The 22,734-nt window shown below is 33.0% G+C and overlaps 1 protein-coding gene and 1 long non-coding RNA gene across 5 annotated transcripts in view; both read right to left on the bottom strand.

Annotated features, from left to right (window-relative positions):
• Positions 1-1,142: 1,142 nt before the first annotated feature.
• The window catches only part of LOC126734032 (phosphatidylinositol 3-kinase catalytic subunit type 3), a 35,962-nt gene continuing 14,370 nt past the window's right edge, over positions 1,143-22,734 (bottom strand). For all 4 annotated transcript variants that reach the window (XM_050437545.1, XM_050437548.1, XM_050437547.1 and 1 more), the window contains 8 exons: positions 18,737-19,017; positions 18,472-18,680; positions 18,217-18,420; positions 17,898-18,167; positions 7,105-7,402; positions 6,850-7,045; positions 2,065-2,208; positions 1,143-2,008 (listed from right to left, as the gene is read on the bottom strand). In XM_050437545.1, coding sequence (XP_050293502.1) covers positions 1,777-2,008; positions 2,065-2,208; positions 6,850-7,045; positions 7,105-7,402; positions 17,898-18,167; positions 18,217-18,420; positions 18,472-18,680; positions 18,737-19,017 — 1,834 coding nt within the window. In that variant the 3' untranslated portion in view covers positions 1,143-1,776. The remainder of the gene's footprint in view (positions 2,009-2,064; positions 2,209-6,849; positions 7,046-7,104; positions 7,403-17,897; positions 18,168-18,216; positions 18,421-18,471; positions 18,681-18,736; positions 19,018-22,734) is intronic.
• LOC126734045 (uncharacterized) lies at positions 10,902-11,686 on the bottom strand. Its single transcript, XR_007659933.1, has 3 exons — positions 11,533-11,686; positions 11,273-11,333; positions 10,902-11,217 (listed from the first exon to the last, which is right to left on the bottom strand). It is a non-coding gene; the product is annotated as an uncharacterized LOC126734045 (long non-coding RNA).

Genomic DNA, 22,734 nt, shown 5'->3' with positions numbered 1-22,734 from the left:
GCAAAAAAATAATAATTTGGAGTTGAGAAATATAGTGTCCCAATAAAAAAATAACTGAAGGTAATTTCTCAAAAATGATGAACCAAACAGAATTTTGAAGAGCGCATTTAGCCAACGTATAAAACACTATAGCGCATTGTCCTAAAAACTTTACATAAGGAAGAAAAACAAACTGATTGATTTTTTTTAATATCAGCTTGCACAACCACAAAAATATTCGAAACGTCCCATTGCAAAAACCCCATCTACTGAAAAATGAGTTCCGTCACCCCTGCCTATTTATACACGACTAAACTCGATCGATACTCTACACCCTAGCGCCCGCCGTACGCTACCCCTTTCAGTCAAAAGCCATGTTGCCAAATTGTAAGGCAACAAAGTCCGAGAGCAGATCCGCGAGGGACATTTTCAAATTTGCCGACTGTACATGTGGCATGAAGGTGAAGGGTCGAAAGGTTCTCAAGAAGTCATGTCATGTTTGCTGAAGTATATTGAAAGTTTGCCAAAAACAGTGACCCACATCGATGCATTCAGTGATAACTGTGGTGGTCAAAACAAGAACAAGAACATAATAAAATTTTGGATGTATATTGTGCAATTTACACATATCGAAAGTGTTGACCAACGTTTTTTGGTTTCGGGACATTCCTTTATGGAATGCGATCAAGATTTTGCCATTATTGAAAAAGCAAAGAGACGGCTAACTCACGTTTTTACTCCCGATGATTAAGTTAATTTTATAGCAGGAGTCAGTAGAAAATTTATTGTAGTAAAAATGCAGCCTGAGGATTTAAAATCTATATCTCCCATGGACAACATCATGAAATCAAATCTTACAGGAATAAGTAAAATGCAATGGCTACATTTTAAAAAAAAGTATCCAATGAAACTTTTTTATAAAGAAGTTTATAATAGTGATTTTCCTTTTGAAGAAATTGATCTAAAAAAACTGCCTTGCGTGGTAGACCTTCAAAAATTCTTGCAGCTTCTACCATATGTACCACCAATACACCATGATTTCTATAAGTCGTTAAATCCAGGACAGACGTTGAATGCAGGCCATCAAACAAACGGGCGAAACGATGAAGGTTATACTCTCGGTGACATGGTTGAATCGGATGATGATTAATATTTATACAAAACCTTCTGTAACAATTTTTTATTAAAGTCTATTCTATTATTTGAGAATTTTTATTACCTATCTACAAAAATAAATGATTATGTGGCATTTTTTCAAAATTGTTACAACACCCGTGTACCATAGTACGGCCCTGTGAATAAAATAAAGCCCAAACATTTTCAAAATCCATCCTAAATTATAAGTATAAGCAAAATAAAAAATTTGCAATACATAACTCATGCATTTTAGGGTTCTAGATTTTTTAATAAGTAAAAATATTTAAAATTGAAATTTCTCAATATTTACGTTTTGGTACTTGGACCCCTTGGCTTCTGACCCCCTCAATTAATCCTTGACCTATGCATAAACTTGACATTTGAGAACTGTATCAATGTAAAGTGTACTTATATTAGTACTAAAAATATCTCGAAAATCTAAAGGAATTGCCTCTTAGGCACTTCTCTAGAACTTGTCAAGGTCGCCAGAAAAAACACCAATTTTACACAGGTAAAATTTTCCACTACTTCTAATAACCTTGCCCTTCGAAATTGATTCCAAGACCGTCATGAACAACTCGAGCCCCAACATGCATCCTTAAAATAGTCCAGCTATAAAAAAATGTGGCCACAGCCTGAATTATTATTATTATCACAATGTTATTTCCTCATATACTGAGTGATCTTATGCAACTGTTCGACTATGGCGGCCATGACGGCCGTCACAGAGGCGTCAATTAAATTCTGAATGTAATGCACCGCCTCCTCCTCTCCCAAATCCAACATTAGTTTATCTTGAACCTTTTTCACCGCCTTGTCTGGCTCCAGAGCGATATCCGGTACACTGGCGTCGACCATAAGAGAAAATAGATTGAGCATTAAGTTGGCGTGTCTAAAAAAAGCCATAAGTTGATTTTCACGGTTTTTGACAGATTTATTGGAGCCGACCTTCTTAAGTGCAAGAATGCCGTATAGCAGAGTTTCCTAAACTCTTGATAATGTTCCGAGTTTACTCCTCCCATTGCCTCGACCATTTCTTTCGTCAGTTTCATTGGAGGAGGTAAGGGTTTAGGGTCTCTGCCTAAAATGTATCTGAAAATTTTTGGATGGATATATTTGTTTATTAATGGAATACATTTATGAGAATCATAATAATATATATTCAGCAGTTTATACATTATAACATTACAAAATAACAACTGCTTAACCGCTAAGAATACCCAATGCACAATGGTATTTTAAAAATACTGTGTGTGCATTTCCTGTCTATCCAAATTAATTAATTAAAATAAAAACAATTTTTAAGAAAATAATATATAAACAAAAGTGATTCAAAAAATAAAATTAAATTAAATTAGGAGAAAGAAAGGGGAAAATAAACATGTGTATCATACTAACCAAGTGACGTTATCATCTTATATCCAGTAGTGGATTCTACTTTTAATTTTGGTATAGGGTTTATTTCTGAGTTCTACGGGAAGTTGATTATAGATTTTTGCTGAGGTATATGTTGAAGTTTTTTGACATTTAGTTTTTGTGATCTTTGGGATAGTTACATTCTTATTTAAAGCTTGTCTAGTGTTCTGATTGTGAGATATGAAATGCAAGTAGTATGGATTCTTACACAGAAGCCTAACCACTGCTTTCAAGTAAATTTGATTTACTTGCAACAATCTAGCTGCTCTAAATAAAATATCCGAGGAATACAATCCGAGGAATACCAAACTTAATACGCTAAAATAAGGGAATACGGAACGAAAACTTCCGCCCGTATTAATCTACGGAGAATACTTTTCCCCTAGGTTAATATTTTGTGAATAATAGCGTTGATTGAGAATATGATATAAATATTCAATCAACCACCCAACCAACCAAATATTCAATCGACGTTAATAGTTTTCTAAGGCGCGCCTAATATAGGCGATCGCAAAAAGGGGTAGTGGAGTGGGAGTGGGTGACATCGATAGAGCAGCGACAGTGGGCAATCCGGCAATCCGCAATAACATTTATCGCGTGCATCGTGCATTGTTTAAGTATATGTTATTTTCATAATTAATGCGTGAATTTTGACGTATTATTTGAGATTCAAGTTTAAAGAGTTTGATAGTGAACTTTTTGGCGGCATTTTTCCTCAAGGTAAGTAGTACCAATGCTTTAAACTAAGAGGAGTGCTTAATCAGCTTTAATAAGCCTGTCAATATTTTTTTTTCTGTATTTTCGGCTTCCTTGCATGGGCATAATACAGAGCTTTTAGTAGTTTTTATTTAGTCAAAATTTACACAATTAAAATGTTCTGTAACTTGAACAGGCAGCGGCCGCGGCCGTCATCAAGTATCTATATTATACGGCCGCCTTGACTTTGGAAGTTAATAAGGTGCTATTTACAACAATGCATAAGAGTCAAATTGATGTTTTTTTTATATTACAACGGTACAAGACTGACTTTGATAGCATTCTAAATTCTAATATAGTCAGTTATTATTGTAGGATTATAATTTAGAAAATCAAAAAATTTAATATTAAGGTCAGGTCAGGGGCTTCCTAAGGGATATTTTTTGCGCTTGTGCGGCTTGTGCTGCCTTGGACCAACTTATTTATTTTTTTTTTCAGAAACTGATAATGAGTAAACGGAAGCCCAGTGACTGGGAGTATCACATACGGCGACTAGAACAAGAAGCGAAGAATTCGAAACTCCCCAAAATTAGTCATTATTTTAAACCTGCGCCAGTAATTGTTGAAAAAATTTCTTCATTACCGTTATCAACGTCTGAACAACTTCAATCTTCCAGTAATTCCTCAATTGCTCCAGTTTCTGCAGAGTTCTTGGCGCCTAGCGTATCTGGCGTATACCATACATTATCAAATAACGAACAAAGTGGTGAATCTCAAACTTCTTTACAAAGCCAACCTTCTGCTGCTTTAAAAATTTATACCCATTCTTGTTTTGACTTCCCTTCATTTGGCTTTACATCAACCTTTACCAATGTTTCACAAGAAAATAACAGAGCACAACTCCTTTACTTAGAACTTCTAGAAACTATTCCCGAAGACAGTAGTGTAAATAACGTGTTAAAAAATGTTTTGGGAAAAACATATCCTACCGATATTGCATATTATTCAAAAATCTATGGCATAGGTCAGCCCCCAAGTTTCATTAAAAAAATTATTATTAAATACGGATCTTGTAAACCAACTGAATCTTTTCCTCGAAATGACGGGGGTAGGTGTTTTTCGGCAACTTATTATTTCTCGAAATTAAAAAGTGGGTTGGAAGTGCCTAGGCAGTGGTTGTGCTATTCCTTGGAACAAAACGTTTGTTACTGTGATCCTTGTTGGTTATTTGGTGATAGATCAAAACCATATTTCAAAATTAACTGGGTACAAGGAATATCCAATTGGAACATGTTAACCAGAAAAATTAATAAGCATGAAAATGCCAATTTTCATATCGAATCATGTGTTATTTATGATGCCTGGAAGGCAAATAAATGTATAGATTCTCAGATGGAAGAATTCTCCGAAAGAAAGCCAATTTTTGGAGGCAAGTTTTACGTCGAATTGTAGATGTCACATTAACTCTGGCAATACGCAATCTCCCATTTAGAGAACACCGGGTTTCAAAACATGAAGTTGAAGGGACTCTAGTAGGTGGAAATTTTTTATCAATTATAAATTTACTAGCAAGATACGACCCAATTCTACAACAATTACTAGAGAAACCAAGTGGATCAGTTAGATATTTAAGTCCTACGGTACAGAATGAGCTTATCAATCTAGTGGCGGGACAGCTAGAAACTGAGTTATTTATTGAAATCAGAGATGCATTGTTAAAATTATCAAGGACGAAAACAGTCAAATGCCAAAAGATATTCAGATTAAGGAGATTTTTACAGGATTTTTTGCTGTTACTGATCATACTGCCACAGGATTATTACAGTTTGTGAACGATGTGTTTACGAAGAAAGATATCGAGATTTCCAAATGTCGTGGTCAGGGGTATCATGGCGCTAGTGTCATGAGTGGATGCTACAATGGTTTGCAAGCGAAAATAATTGATATGGAAAAACATGCTCACTATGTGCATTGCGCAGCCCATAATTTAAATTTGGTTATCAATGATGCTGTTAACGGAATATCCGAAGTTTCTAATTTCTTCGATCATGTGGGTGCTTTGTATGTATTTTTTTCAAGCAGTGTAAAAAGGTGGAACTTGTTAAAACAGTCTCCTGTTAGAAGCATCACATTAAAAAAACCAGGTCCTACTCGTTGGGCTTCGAGGTACGATGCTTTGGTTGCCTTAAGGGCTAATTACAAAGAAGTTTTGCATGCTTTGACAGATATAATTTTAAGAAGTAAACCGAATGAAAGAAGCGAAGCAGCAGGTCTAAAAAAATATATCGAAAAGATGATTTTATTTTACTTATTGTGCTATTTTCGAAAATATTGCAAAGTCTAAATATTGCCTCACAATACTTACAATCCAAAGATTGTGATATGATGGAGGCTACAGCTTATTTAGAAAGTGCCTATACAGCAATGATAAACTGTTGAGAAAATTTTGATGAACTTAAAAGTGAAGAAATAATTTTAGCAGATAGCTGGGGCGTAAACACTGAGTTTTTAGAAAAACGAGCAAAAACAGTTAAAAAGTATTTTGAAGAACTTCTGAGTGATTATATGTTTTCCGATGTCGAAAAGAAGTTTAAAATCTTAGTATTTAATGCTACTCTAGATATTGTAATCAACCAGTTAAAAAATCGATTATCAGGTTTTCACAATGTTTCTTCAAAATTTAACTTTTTATTCCCAAAATTTCTTATTGAGTTAAGTGATGATGAACTTAGGAAAAGGGCGGTATTGTTATTTGAACAATATAATGATGATTTACAATATGAAATTGGGGTCAAAACACTAAACTTTAGGTCTACTTTTCGAACTGAAATTGTTAAATGTAGTAATGAGAAAGATGTCGCCAAACTTTTGATATGTGATCAACTTACTGCCACGGCTAGTTTTAAAAATTTATATGCAGCGTTTTTATTATTTTTAACAATTCCAGTGACTACTGCTTCTGCAGAGAGATCTTTTTCGAAATTAAAAAGAATAAAAAATTATTTAAGAAGTACTATGGAGACTTAGAAACTTGGCTCTTTTGAGCATCGAAAATGAAAGAGCTCAAGGTTTGAATCTTGAGTGTTTAGTAGATCTCTTTGCAGAAAGCAAATGTCGAAAAAAAGAGTTTTCATAATGGGTAGACGGCAGAAAGGTTTATAATAATATAATATTTTGTTAAAAAAATTATCGAGTTTTTATTTTTTTGCCCCCCTCCCCCTCTTCAGAAATGGCATGAGCGCGACTGGGCTCTGATGCCCGGCGCCACTAAACGAAACTACGCCACTGGTGAAATTCATAAATAATTCAAAATCTTGTCCCTTCAGGCTTTAACTATGTGGATGTTGTTTACTGACCACATTGTTTAGATAGTTCCTGGGCTCTATTTCCAGTGATATACTTGCTGAAAGCAAGAAAATTGAACAAAGACATTATTTTTGCCCCTCAGGTAATTTCTAATTCTCCGAAATTTTCTTGCTCTATTGGAGAAATTATTAATTCTGTTTTGTTATTTTGTTTTTTTCTAAACCTATGTTTATACCTATTAATGTACTGTCATTACCTATGTGCTGGTTTGAAAAACTTTAATTTTATAATTTTTTAAGGAATTTAAATACTTACCCAAAGTCAATGTGAAACAACCTTCCGTCCTCTGTGAGCAACAAATTGTCTAAATGCCGATCGCCCACACCCAATAAATAAGTTATGACGCAATAACCGGCGCAAGAGCGCACATAAGCGTCCATTATATCCGGCTGGATGCCGTAAGGGGCGTTCTCTTGAGGATGGTGCTTTTTAAAGTAGTTCTGTATGCTCCCTAAAAAGACAAATATAAAAACGCGTTATTTTAATTAACGTTAATGTTTGACATTAAACCTTCTAGGGCGAGCACTTCTGCAATAGTGGTACTCTCGATAAATTGCACGAACCCATGTTTCGTACTGGTAGCCAAAACTCTATAAGGGGTCAATTTTAAATCCAAATTTTCTTTGTTTAGTAATTTATCCATTAAAGTGATCATTTGTAATATAAGCTGGTCCTGTCTGAGATCGTCTCCCAGTTTAAATATGGCGACGTATTCTTCACCCTCTGCGGTCAGAAAATTCAATTTGGCCGGCATCATTGCCGATTTAAAGAGCATCGCTTTGTCTGGCAGGATTCCCGTTATGATTATCTGCAAGTATTAATTATTATATCGCTTACATATGTTTTGAATTCACTATTAAGTTCCAAGAAAGTAATTGTATACCATATAATATTGTAATGTACAATGCGAGTCTGTAACTTGGAATAAATTCGATAATAAATAAATGGAAGCATGTTCGGAAAAACGTTTGGACATGTCACTTGGATTGTAAGTTGCGCATTTTTTACAATAATTTTTTTTATACAGGATGTGCCATGTAGGCAAGGCTAATACCAACTTTCTTATTTTAAATAGGACACCCTATATGTTATTAAATTTTTGGATTCTGCATAAAATTCCAAACATTTTGATGTATCACATGCCATACCTTATTATTCATCTGTTTTTAAGCTTAGATTTTTTATTTTAACAATGTTTTAAATTCAAAAAATTAATATACGTTTCAGTAAACAGTTTTTTTCTTAATGTATTTTATGAATGTCCTATAAAAATATGGCGTTCTTATAATTTTGACATTGCTACAAGACGTGTCTTTACTGTCGGATAATCAGATTTAAGTTTTTTACGAAATGGGCTATTTAAGTAAAAAGCACAAGATTGAAATCTTAATGATGATTGGGTACGGAGATACGAAGTTTTGCATTTATTTAGACAGAAGTATCCTGATTTACCAACGATACAGTTAAAAAAGTTTATAAACAACCGGTGACATCAACAGGCGGCAAAATCCGCGCATCTCGTTATTCTATCGATCGGGTCAGATGACTATGTCGAGGTCTGAAGACAGTGGAGGCGGCACACTTGTTGAAATTATTAATATTTATTTGTACCAGAGTTTAAATAGCCCTAGATTTTTAGTAGGTATAGCTAGCGATATTATAAGTGCGTTTGATTTAGTTGAAATACCAACTAAGAATGCATATATTTGAATTTAATTGCTCCGAGATTCGTTTAAAAAAATGTAGATAAATTAAAATTATATTTTTTAGCATTGTGATGTGCCCATAAAAAATCTAATAAAAAATTGTTTTACTTACAGGAGGATGCAGTTCGCTAATTATTTTTAAAACAGGACTTATATATTTATCCACTCATCATTCGAAATTTCCGCAAATTTCTGCCTTGTCAAAGTTTCGACATCCGCCAATTTAAAAGTGGAATTTCTGTTTGCTACCCAATTCTAACCAGTTGCCCAAATTTTTTCTATCGGATTAAGCTCTGGGTGGTATAAGGAGGCAAACGTAACACAATATGTCCATGCTTTTCCATTAGGTCGTCCAACTTGGTTTTTACAGTACAGTTACATACTTTTTTTATTTTCAGACACTATTTCATATAACTCTGTCTTGGTAAGTTTTGCATCAAATGTAAAATTACGTTCCTTGAGCCAGTCAACTATTTCCTGCTTTTTACTTCCAGATGTAACATTCTTGACTACAGGCACATTGTGATAAGTTGCATTGTCTAATACTAGGACGGAATTAGGTAGTAAATTTGGAACTAACTGAAATAATCTCTCTCCCTTGGCTGTGAATTATTTGTCCCTGTTTGCCTACTTTCTTAGGTGACATCTAAAATAAAATTAGAAAGTAAAAAAATTACACGGAAAAGCACACTCTAGGCTGTACATATATACCTACAAGTTAAATACCTATTATTTTGTCACTTAAAATCAAAGTATATTTTAAATAATATAATTTTTAACAGTAATTAATTTTCATTTATTTTTTTAAATTATTAGACAATTGAATAATTTAAACCAATTTTACTTACCTTTTACAATAAAAATCGGATAGTCTAACAAAAAAAAACTATAGTCTATTTCACTATTATACTTTAAAAAAAATACACAACAGATTTTAAATGCCTTATAACACGATTAACTCACTTTCCGTACGAGACGACACTGAGTAGGCCTTCAGGCTACGTCATAGGCTTTAAATTCCCGGCAGGTACAAAGAAACGAAGTACGGCGGCTGCTTTGTTCTTGCGGTTTCTTTAATAAGAAGCGAGAGAAAATATATTGCGGTCGTATTTTCTCTCTGCCACCGGATTTTCTATCGATTTTGTGTTGAAAAATGCGTTTGTGCGCATATTGAGCAGCCGGTTCTTTATAAACTTTTCTACCTGTATCTTAAAGTACTATAAGCAAGATTGAAAAACGGGAAAATGGTCACGTAAGAACAATAACTAGTTCTCGTCGATCTGCGCTTAATAAAGACACCAAAATTAATGTGTTATTAGCCATTGAAGAAAATCCTAATATTCCCACTAGGCAGGTAGCGCGCGAATTGGAGGTGAGCGAGTCTTCAGTAGTAAGGAAGGAAAGAAGCAAAAAAATTTCATCCCTATAAACTAACATTTCTCCAGAAACCCAATGAGGAGGATGAAGATAGAAGAATTGAATTTTGTGAACAATTTAGGGAATTAATGCAGAATAATAATCTTATTACAGAAAACATTCTCTTTTCCGATGTGTCGACATTTATGCTGAACCGAGAAGTAAATCGTTAAAATTGTCGTTATTGGGCACAAGAAAATCTTTTAATAATAAAATGACCACAGTTCTCCTATAAAAACGTTAATATTGATAACTGATTAGTGTTATAATAGTGTTAAAAGTAATTAGTGATTGAAGTGGAGGTTACTTTGAAAATAAACATGCAGTTCGAATGTGATGACAGTGAAAATTTTTTACAACGGTTAAAAAAAATTCCGTTTGGCTCCAGTTCATTTAATAACAAGCACGACATTATAACATATACGCACGACATATAACAATAAGTTTTAGGAAAATGGCTTACAGGTTGCAAACATATTAATAAGTTGTTTTGTTGGGCATGTCTATTATTTTCAAAAGAAAAGAATGTGTACACTGAAAAAAATATTTTGTGAATTTACAATAAATCTACTGCTTTTAGTGTGACCATTATATTTGTTGTAAAATCGCAAAATATTTGTAATCAATAATTATTCACAAAATATTTGTAATTTGGATTTCCCTTTTAATTGTGAATTTACTTAATCTTTGTGACTAAGAAATACATATTTTTGTGAAATTACAATTTAATATTTTAAATTTTTATTAATTTTTATTTGTGAAATAAATTTTTTTTTGTAATACCACGTTGTAAATGTAAAAAATGCTCTGGTAAAATTACATTGGAATAATTGTATTTTTTTACTACCTACAGTTTTTTGTTTAGTATTTTAGATAAATTAAATAAAAGACTAAAGTGGCAACTTAAAAAAATACAAAGGATTTATTTTTTTTAAACTTAATGGAAATTCAATAAACTCAGTAGGAACATAAGAAAACTACATGGTAAGTTTTCAAAAAAAAAAAGGAAAATAAAAAGTATATTTGAAACTTAAACTCTTCAATATACAAACAAACATAAACTCTTAAAACTCTTGAAGTAGCCAACAACTTTGACATAGTCTATATACATTTTGGGGCCCAATATAATATCAAATATGTTAATATAAGTACCTACTTACAAGCTAAATCTCACAAAAAAAACCCTTTAAGGTTGGAACAAATTCATTTAACATTTATGGGCTCAAAAAAAGAAATAATATAATAATTTATAAATAATTATTTAATAAAATAATAACTTTTCTTTTCGAAAGATTTTGTTTTTTCGATTTGGTTCCTGCTTCGGGGTGTATATTTGAAATATATCTTTGAAGGAACTCCAAAATGCAGGATGCTTCTTTGGGATATTCCAAATTAAAGACAAAATAAAGAGCAATTAAGCAATGCAATGCCCCTCCAAATGAGTCACATTTTTCCGTAACAGGTTCTTGTTCTAGGTATATTTTTATAGTATTGTTAAAGCCTACAAATAAAAAAAATACTTATAATCTTTTTTCAAAAAAAAAAATTTTACTTACCACCACATAATACAATGCATGGTTCCATACCAAGCTCAAGAGAAGATTCATCGGTAATGTCCTGGAATAAAATAAGTACATATAATATTTAACCTTATGACAAAAGTTTATTTATATTATTTAGTTTATTTTTTGTTATTAAAATTATAGTTATTTTGCTCCAAATGGCATTAAAAATAATTCCGTTTAAGAAGCTTATTATATAAAATGAATATTGGTAAATATAAATATAAATCATTAACATTATTAGTTTATATAACCTTTACTTGCTGAAAATCTATACTAAATGAATACTAATAGGTAATAAAACATTTTCATAAAGGACCACGCACAGATTATATGGAAATTGGCAACCTGACCAGTCAGGCAATTTGACAAGTAATCATTGTTAACAGGTATTAATGTAAATATTTAACTTACCTGATACTTATAGGCATGAAGAAACAGTAAAGATAAACAGAAGGACTAGCACAAAATTCTTTATTACCTGTCGTAAGTCGAAAATAATAACTGAGTCGTCATTTACGTTGAAAATTTCGGAATCGCTTGGGGACGCGTAAACACGCACTCGCATTGGCCGCGGTTTACATAGCCAAGGTAAATTTAAGAATTAAGGTATAAATTTACAAAAAACTTGTAATTTTACATTATAATAGTAAAAATAATTACAAATATTATGTGATTTTATAATATGAATGTGATTTTGCAACTTTCTTCGGTAATTTTACAAATCTAATGTAATATTGCTTATAAGTTTCACAAAGTGATTTAAATTTACACAAGTTTTTTAGAAATTTTAGTAAATACTTGGTTTATTATAAAATATTTTAATTTTACTGAATAATTATTGTAACACTACTGAAATTTCTGTAAACTTAAAAAGTAAATTTACAATCATTTTTTCAGTGTAGACTAATGCCGGTTACGCAGACCTGAATAATTTCTCAAATGCTGCAAAAAGACATGATCAATCCGAAAATCATCTAAAATCTGCCTTTTGTTTATGTAACTTTGGACAAAATAGGATAGAAGTGAGCCTTTCTCGTCAATTTAAAGAAGAAATAGAGCGGCATAATTCTAAAGTGGATAGAAATCGTAACCTAATGCGTAGACTTATTGACATAACTTGCTTTTTGGGAAAGCAGGAACTGCCATTCCGCGGACATACAGAAAATACTGAATCGTCCAACAGGGGCAACTTTATAGAATGCATACAACTTCTAGCTAAATATGATGGATTCTTGAAGATCATTTACATGCATGCAATGAAAGTGAAAAGAGAAATGTTTTTTCAGGATTTTCTAATCGAATACAAAACGATTTAATCTCTTCAATAGCTTTTGTACTCAAGGAAAAAATACGACATGAGTTGAACCAAACAGAGGTCGTGACTATTATGATTGATGAGACACCAGATAGGCAAAGAACAACTTTGTGTAATTTTTAGATATTTTACAGACTCAAATGACATAATTGATTGATTTATGGGATTTATCGACGTAAGTGAAAATCGAACTGCAGAAGCGCTAACCAAAATAATTACGGATATCTTGAATGACTATAAATGTACTGATAAACTAGTAGCTCAAACTTACGATGGAGCCGCTGTTTTATCGTCTAGTAAAAATGGGGTTCAGCAAAAAGTGCGGGAAATTTGTCCTGACGCGATATACGTATGGTGCAGTGCTCATATTTTAAATTTAGTTTTGTCGAAATCCTGCGAGAAAGTAGTGAAAACCAAACACTTTTTTGGAACAATTAAAAATGTGGGCACATTTTTCCACACGAGTACCAAACGTTTTAATTTTTATAATTGATTTTGTTCTAAAAAATTACCACGTTTAGTACAGAGTCGATGGGCCTATAATTCCAGAACTGTAAACGTAATTTTCGGTGAACTTTTTAATTTGAAAAACCTATTTAATGATATGCTTGAAAATCAATCAAACTGGGATGGAGAGAATCTTTCGGCAGCTAGAATGTGTTTATTTACACTAGAAGATTTTGAATTCAATTATTTTTTGGAAATTTTCAATGAAATATTTGTTCAGACGGATGTACTGTATAATACAATACAGTCGAAACTATCTGATATTGGCTTTTGTATTAAAAAAATTGAGAGTTGCAAAGCATTTTTGGAAAATTCCTTCATAGAATTCGAAAAAATATATAGTAAATGTACGAATGCTTATGGCGAACCTCGAAGAAAACGAAATATGGATGGTGAAAACGCATTACAGGCGAATTTTCAGCGAAATAGTTGACAACATCAAAAGCGAAATTGATGGTCGCTACAGGGAAATTAGACTATTAGATTTTTTCCGTCTTTTGGATTCTGATTGTTTCGAAACTTGTAGAAATAAATTTCCAGATGAAATATTCAATGGATTAAAATTGAAATACGGACAAAAGTTTGATTTTGAGAGATTGAAAAATGAGCTTAATTGTTTGTATTCATCATCAGAATTCAAAGACATGAATGCTTATGAAGTCATACGTTTTTGCCAGGAAAAAAAAATGTGCGAAGTGTTCCCTCAAATAATCAAATTAGCAAAATTAATCGTAATAATACCCGCTAGCTCGGCATCTACAGAATGTTCAGTCTCTGGATTAAAACGCATCCACACGTATTTACCAGTGGCGGCTCGTGGTTAGATTCATAGGGAGGTCAAAAAAATTGAGTCGGCAGTTTTTTTATAAAGCTTTTGAAAGTAGCATACGCTCTTTTAAAATATGAAAATTAAGCCTTTCTAATAGAAGTAATAGACATACGTTTATTTTATTATACAGTTTTATATTTTAAATCAATCCTTCGGTCTTTAACATTGGCAAAATGGTTTATTACACGTTCATTAAAATTATTAATACTATTTATAAATGATTTTTCTATGCTTAACATGGCTAAGACTGATAGCCGTTCTTGTCCCATAGTATTACGTAAAAATGTCTTTACTCTTTTTAACGTTGAAAAACATCGCTCGCTTTCTACAGTTGTCATTGGTAACGTACACAGTATCAACAATAATTTAACTGTTTCCGAAAAAGTTGCTCTGAGATTGTTATTTATAAATAATTGAAGCATTGGTACAGCCCCAGAACAATTACCAAAATCATCCCGTTCATAAATAACTTTCAGTTCAGTTTTAAGTTTTAAATAATTTACAGTCGGAAAATTTTGTTTTACCAATTTTAACATATCTTCGGGAAAGTTACTTGCATACTGCTTAAATTGGTCACTGAAAAATAATTGTGCAATTACTAAATGGTCACTAAAACTAAACCGGTGTTTAATTTCAGAAGTTATAATATCACAAACTTCTAAAGCTGCTTGCCGATTACAATCTTCATTTCTTCTTGGTCTTTTGGCACTTGGGCCACTAGGCGTGGAAGATTCATTTTGCATTTCATTTATTATTTTATCTCGTACATTTTGAATAGAAGTTTTAAATGAGTCTATGTAACTTTTTACTAATATAACATCAATACCGCGTTTTTGGAGTTGATTAAATAGAATTTCACAATGCGGCATTATTAAGTGAAAAAAGTTTAACCAATACAGAAAATTTACACTTTGCAAAAATGTCTTTAATCCAATTGCCTGATTTATTGTATTATAATCTTGTTCAATCTCAATTATCTTCTCTAGGGCATCCAGAATATCAACCTGGTATAAAAATACCGTTTCCACATAACGCGTGTTAAAATACCACCCTGTCGGCACCGCTCTAGGTAAACGAACTTTAACAAATTCGTCAAGAACTGCTGTACGCTTCGGGGATCGACTAAAAAACGTGGAAAACCCTTGTAAATTAGCAAAAAAGATTTTAACATTTTTATTCTGACTAGAAGCTTTTTGCAATATTAAGTTTAGTTGGTGGGCATAGCAATGAATAAAATTAGCAGCAGGATAACGTTCTTTTATTTTTTTCTGCACGCCACCCAATGGTCCACTCATAGTAGATGCTCCGTCGTAACTTTGTGCAATTAATTTTTCCGGTGTTTTATTTATTTCTAAAGTTTCTAACTCTTTAAAAATTACCTCTGCCAAATGTTCAGCTGTGGTTCCTGGAGGCACAATAAATTTTAAAAACCTTTCGTGAACAACGCCAGATAATATATAACGCAATATAAAAGTCATTTGCGTTTTATTGGAGCTATCAGTGGTTTCATCCACTTGAACTGCAATATATTTAGCTGACCGAATTTCCATTTTAATTTGTTCTTGAGCCACCGATAACATTGAATCAAGTAATTCATTTTGCACAGTCTTAGATGTACCTTTAAAAACCGTCGCCTTGTCTACGTATTCTTTAAATATAGGATCCAGCTCTGATACGAAGTTTATTAGTCCACGAAATATTCCTGGATTATCAGACGATTCTGTCTCGTCGTGTCCTCTTAAAGCCAGCTCAAATGCCCCACAAAACTTGACACAGTCTATTATTTTATTTAAAATATATCGATTTTTTGATACATTTTCGTTAAAAACTCTTACGGATTGTCGGTAAGCACTGTCTAACTGAGACCGAATATCAACACTACCGATTGTAGCATAATCTACGGCACTTTTCATGTGGTCTGCGGATAAAACATGTTTTTTAATTTTCTCTTTTAGATGCTTTAAGTCTTGAACACCGTTTTTACACCATAAAAAGTCATTCGAAAAAATAAGGCATACAAAACAGTAAAATGCATTACTTATTTCGCACCCACAAATCCAGTCAGCCAAATCATACATAGACCGGCGAAAATTGCGATGAACCTCTTTATCTTTATCCTTGCTAGTCTGCTTAATTTTTAGATCTGGTAATGGGCGACCCATTTCTTTTAACTCTAAACGTTTGTCGAAATTTAGTTCATTTTTAATTTTAAGTTCTTTAATTCTTTGCACCGCGGACATACTGCCTCACTTGGTAAAAAATAATTAAAATTAAACTCAAAAAAAACACTGTCAAAACAAAAAATACACGATAAAAACAAACAAAAAGAAAAATTACTAAATAATACTCTTAAATTGCGAAAATATTGCACAAATTGAACCGTCAATATCGCCGTTAAACGATTAATAAACCGAGCTCCGCGGCTTGGCTGTTGACCCAGCGCGTGAGATCTTCGGCCGACTTCGGGCTACACTTGCCGGCATGGCCCGAGTTCAGCTGAAACGTATGCATTTAACATATTGGGGTCATCGATGGGCATCAGCCCGATTTGGAATTTAGCGTTGCAGGTCCGCGGTGAGTATTTGGGCGTCGCGCGAGGTGCGTTTACTCGGCACGCATAAAAAGGTTAAAAGCACGCTTAATAAATGATTGTAAGACGTGCAATTATGTGAGTTCTAATTTAATTTTAATTGTTTTATTTTTTTTATTTTCTTTATTTTTTTATTTTTTATTGGGGGGGTCATTGACCCAATGACCTAACGGAGCAGCCGCCACTGGTATTTACGTAATACTCAATGACAAGAACGGCTTAGCAGTTTATTAATAATTTCCTTGGAGAAACAACTCTTGCTAGATTTAAAACGTAAGTCGACTTTTTATGGTGATGTTATCAATGCATTTTTGGTGAAAAATCATCGTATTGAACTAATTTATACAAAATTATTGTTTCTGTTTCTCAGTTAGTCAGACATTTTTAAATAAATTTGTGTAAATAAAGACAATGTTCCACTTCATCAAGAAAACGATTCTTCTCGACGATTTTCTAATGGTAAGTACATTAAAAAAAATTATGCTACCTTATTGCCTAGTGTCTACCCTACTCTTAATGCCACTGCACGCCACTGGTCATAGGCCCAATTTTTTTTTAAGAAAATTTAAATGGAGCAAGGTACTTACAGTTTTTACAAGAAGAACTAGTTCCAAATCTAGCTGCTCTATTCCCTGATCCAATAGATGCTGATATGACCTGTTCGAAACTATCTAGATACTATTTTTCCAGGCAGATGGATTGGCAGGAGAGGACCTTTTGGTGGCCACTAAGCCACCAAGATCGCCCGATTTGACTCCGCTGGATTTTTTCCTATGGGGATATTTGAAATCCAAAGTTTATGTGACCAAGCCGGCAAATAAAAGAGGAGTTGAAAACTAGAATGAGGCAATAGTGTCGAAACATTTCTCCAGAATGCATAAGAAACATGCAAAATGATTTTGTGGTACGTTTAGGGCGTTGCCAAATAGGAAACGGTTTACATTTTGAACACTTGTTAGAGAAAAAGATTTGAAAGAACCCTCTTTAAGTTTATGAAATACGTTTTCTTTAACGCCCTGTATCTTAAAAACAACCGAATAAAGGTATGGCATGTGATACATCAAAATGTTTTGAATTTTGTGGAGAATCCAAAAATATAATAACATATAGGGTGTCTCATTTAAAATAAGAAAGTTGGTATTAGCCCCGCCTACATGGCACACCCTGTATAAAAACTTTTTATTGTAAAAAAACCGCAACTTACAATCTCAATTGACATGTCCGAGCGTTTTTCCGAACACGCCCCCATTTATTTATTATCGAATTTATTCCAAGTTACAGACTCGCACTGTATAATTTGAAATAACATTAAATTGTGATGAACCTCTGATCTTGTAGTTTACATACATATTATAATTAGTAAAAAGATGCCTACCTCTGGATCCAAGGGAAACGGTATCGGTTCAAACTTGGCAAAATTATATTTAAAAGCATCCGGATCCGAGAGTAACTCTTTTAACTTTTGAACCTTTTTGACCCTGTAAGCGTTCTCCTTGGATACCGCTTTTATTAGCTGCACCAGTTTAGCGATGAATTTTTCCTGTTTGCTTAAAATCGTCCGTTTTTTCTGCATGGAATCTGTACCCTTTGCTAAAGCTTGTAAAAACGTTCGCATTACTGTCAGGTACATATTTCTTACTTCTTCCTAAAAAAAAACCGTTAAGGACAAATATAATAAACAATCCTACACTTACATCTTGTTTTATTGTTCCTTCTTGGTCCTCACACTCCAGCAAGAGATACCAGTAAAAATAATTGGCCAAAGTGAAATTCTTACAGGCCCTGTAAATGAGAAAAGAGGCCAAATCGCTTATTTCCTCCTCCTCACACATATTACTCTGTAAAGTATCGGTATTACCAGATTCTGTACATTGGGTAAGAGCCGGCAAACTAGAAGGCTAAAAAGAGCGATAAACAAAAACAAAAATGCTCGAATAAACGAAACAAACCTGTGAACCCCTCGTATCCACCTCAACGACACTATTTACAATCGAAGAAGCCAAATGGTCGGCCTGGTTATAACTGGACGACCTTTGCAGTGGCGATTCGCAAGTTATAGTGGAGTTACTATCTTTAGAGTCTTTCTTTTCCAAAAAGTGGCCGGTGGTATCTTCCATCAGAGGAAAAACCTCGTGACCCGAAATCAATCGTTCATAAGCTACAAAAAACGACGGGTTTAAACTAGTCATTCTTCTACTGTAACTTCCTCTATACCTTCTTGAATCGCGGAAAAATTCTCATATTTCAACGCTTGCACCAACTGCAAAAGGTACAGTAGAATTTCATCGTCTGGCGCCTGTTGTAGTCTTATTATCGCATATCTACGCACTGCCGGGTGATTGAAATTTGGACTCAGAAGCTCCAAGGCATCTTCCACGTCCATGGGCACCCAAATGTCCATCAGGTGTAAAGCCTGACGCACCTCATTGTGGTGTTTCCAGTTAACACACTTTAAAAATTTCGTTAAGGCTTTCTTTTGGGTACTCAAGTAAAACCTGAAAGTATATTTGAGTTTTCTGGATCGGTGAATACAGTTTAAGAGCTTGGTCTGTTTATGTGGATAGATATATTATGGCCTAAATTGAATATGGGTAATTGGAAACTATAGGAGATTATTAGGACAACTTTTTAACAACAATGCATCCCTGCATTCCGTTTTTATTTTTGACGTTTTGATTGTGAGATACTATGATCATCTTTTTTTCTTATGTTGGCCCTTTGAAATGAGGTATGAGACTTTATAAAAATATTTTATTTTTATGTCAAAAAATGGGAAAGTGCATTTTTCGCTGAGTTGGCCATGACTACGAATGCTAACCATTACATAATGCTATAACGTCATTTTGCTGATATATATGCAAAATATTAATATACAGGGTGTCCAAGATAAGAATCCTAAGCATGGGGATCTCGGTACCTGTTGGAGATACAGCTTCGGTTAAATTAGGAAAAAGTTGTGCACTTTGAAGCGTATTTACATGCCGTTGAGAAACTTCAAAAATTTCAATGGTCTGCTGAGATATTTGGAAAAAACGGAAATTTGCCAATATCGATTTTATTTTTTCCTGGCTTTATTTTAAAAGATATCAAAAAACTATTGACACTTTCTCATTGACATTTTTGAAGTAGTACGTGATGGCGCTTTTAAATTTTATATCCGACGTTTCGTCAGAGAAAAACAAACCACCGAGAAGCGACAAAACCCGCATTTACCGTTGATTTTCTGGGGTCCAATTTTGGTGCCCTTGAGCGGGCTTAAATGACTAGCGCTACATATAAAGTAACGGAGAAAAATCGTTTTGGCAATTTAATAGTTCCGTACACGGAGAGAAATACGACAATTAATAGATTAAAAATTTTATTGGGAATTTGAAATGAAAACTATTACATTATTTTACTGTTGGTATAGTGAAGTTACCTAAACTATACCGGGTGACACAGGAAAAAGGGAACACGCAACAACTTTTTTATTTTTCAAGATAAACAAATGTATGAAAAAATATACTGGGTGTCCCATTTAAAATAAGAAAGTTCTTGTCATTTTCGGTTCAACCGGAAGTGATAAAAAAACAATTGAATACGTCAAAATATGCCTTTATAACCATTCTATTAACATACCAAATTTCATTTGTTTATCTTGAAAAATAAAAAAGTTATTGCGTGTTCCCTTTTTCCTGTGTCACCCGGTATAGTGCCAACTATAAAAATTACTAAATAACAAAAAATCTTCTAAAAAAACTTTCATTTTTTGAGGAAATAATATTGGCTCATTGTATAATGAAACACAAAAATACATTGGCAATAATTAAATTAAACCTAGGTACATTTATACATTCCGCAAAATTTTTAGTTTTCAAACATTTTTATCTTTATTTGTTTTTAAGACCCTATTATTATATTTAATGGTGTAAAATATTTTCAATATTTTCAACCTATTTTCAACCATAAAAAATTTTAAGATAAAGGTTTTTGGAAAATGTGCACAAAGGTATTCATAATTAATAGTTTTCATTATGTTAAATAAATTGTTAGTTATTCCCTGGTTTATGCACATTTTCTCAAAATTACAATTGAATATTTCCTTTAATTTAAATATATATTATGAAATAAACCCTTCTGGCGGAGATTGTAAGCCACCAAAATTACATATACTGGAATTATAAGCCTTAAAATGAAGAAATAATCTATTTATATCAATTTCATCACACATTTTGCCGAAATTGGTGCAGGTATCACAGTTAATATGAACTTCAAGTGCTCTTTTCATAATATAGCCACAAACATACCGAAAGGCATTTTCTGTGGGAATATGGTCGGCCTTATAACCAGAGAAAAACAAACCACCTGAACCACCAAAAAAAACCACCACACGTGGTTTGTTTTTCTCTGGTTTCGTTTCCGTGGTTTCTCCATCAACTTTATTTTTTTATATGGCGCGAAAAGAAAGTACACCCTGTATCCGATTCCATTTTTTATTACAAATTCAACGATGTATTATTACATGTCACATTTTTTTTGTTAGTTAAAAGGAAAAATATAATTTTTCTTTTTTTTTAAACATATTATTAAGTAGGCTTTGGAAACAAATGCTTTGACACTTTGACGTAAATACCTTTTACCCTGTCACATATTTTTTATTAAATATTAATTGCCGTTGTTGTTACCGTGATTGTCGAGGTGTTGTTTGTTGAGTAATTATTGTTATTATTATTTACTGTTGTCGTTATTATTGCTAAAATTGAGTTATTATCTTCAAATATGCCTGGTGATCATTATAGTCATGAAGAGAAGTTTGACATGCTGTCGTGCTACATTTTGTGCGACAAAAATACTGTAAATACAGCAGCAAAGTATCTTAATAAATTTCCAGATAGAAAGCAACCATGTAAATCCATTTTCTTAGAGTTGGCTCGAAATTTAAAAGAATATGGTTCGTTTAAAAAGCCTGTTTTATGTCGAAAAAAGGAATCTCTTGAAGAAACTCAAAATAATGTTTTACAAGCAGTTATTGAAAACCCCGAGATATCAACCAGGCAAATTGAAAAAAATGTAGGAGTGGCCAAATCTACAGCTCAGTTTATTTTACGTAAAAACAGATATCACCCCTACAAATTTAGAATTTGCCAAGGACTTAAACCTGGGGATTTCGAACAACGTCGGCATTTTTGTGAGTGGTATACACGTGCCTGTGAAGAGGATTTTAATTTTCCATCAAAAATAATATGGTCCGACCAAAGTATGGTCACTAATAATGGTATCTTTAACCGCCAATAGTCATTACTGGGTCCAACAAAATCCGCGTGTTAAGAAAATATCTAGACATCAACAACGTTTTGGGTTTAATATGCGGTGTATAATTTTAGGAACCAAAATACTAGGTCCATTTATTTACTATTATTCATTAACAGCAGAAAGATATCTTAATTTATTGCAAAATGATTTAGAAGACTGCTTAGATGATTTACCTCTGGCACAAGTCAATAGCTGTTGGTTTCAACAAGACGGGGCTCCTGCACATAATTCTGGGCAAGTTCGACAGTACCTTTCGCAGCGTTTTCCTGAAAAGTGGATTGGAACCTCCAGTGAAGTGTCTTGGCCAGCGCGATCTCCGGACTTAACCCCTTTGGACTTCTTCCTTTGGGGATTTATTAAAAACCGAGTATCAACATTCTTTTGGAACTGAGCAGGAGTTACGAGAATGTGTGACGGCCGCTTTTCAAAGTATTACGCCAGAGATATTGCGTGATGTTTTAACAGCTACTGTAAGAAGATCATACTTATGTCTAAAAAATAACGGAAACCTGTTTGAACACCTGTTTTAAATTAAATTTATAAAATGCGTTAATTTATTTGCTTTTTTCGTTATTTTTAAAATGTATTCATTATTTGTTGCATATCGTTAGAAAAATCATAAAACATTTGTCTATTACTGGTTACATTTTTTTATTTATAAGTAGTACAATGTACAATGCAAATCAATGCTTCATTTAGCTTCATCACTCTCTAAATAGATATTAAGAAAAATGTGACAGACTCGGTAACAGGTATTTACATACGTCAAAGCATTTGTTTCCAAAACTTACTTAAAAAATATGCTAAAAAAATAGAAAATTTGCATTTTTCCTTTCAACTAACAAAAAAAATGTGACATGTGATACATCATTGAATTTATAATAGAAAATGGAATCAGATACAGGGTGTACTTTCTTTTC

The sequence above is a fragment of the Anthonomus grandis genome, chromosome 3, assembly GCF_022605725.1.
Source record: "Anthonomus grandis grandis chromosome 3, icAntGran1.3, whole genome shotgun sequence".
NCBI lineage: Eukaryota > Metazoa > Arthropoda > Insecta > Coleoptera > Curculionidae > Anthonomus > Anthonomus grandis.
This window is presented reverse-complemented; position numbering and strand designations above follow the sequence as displayed.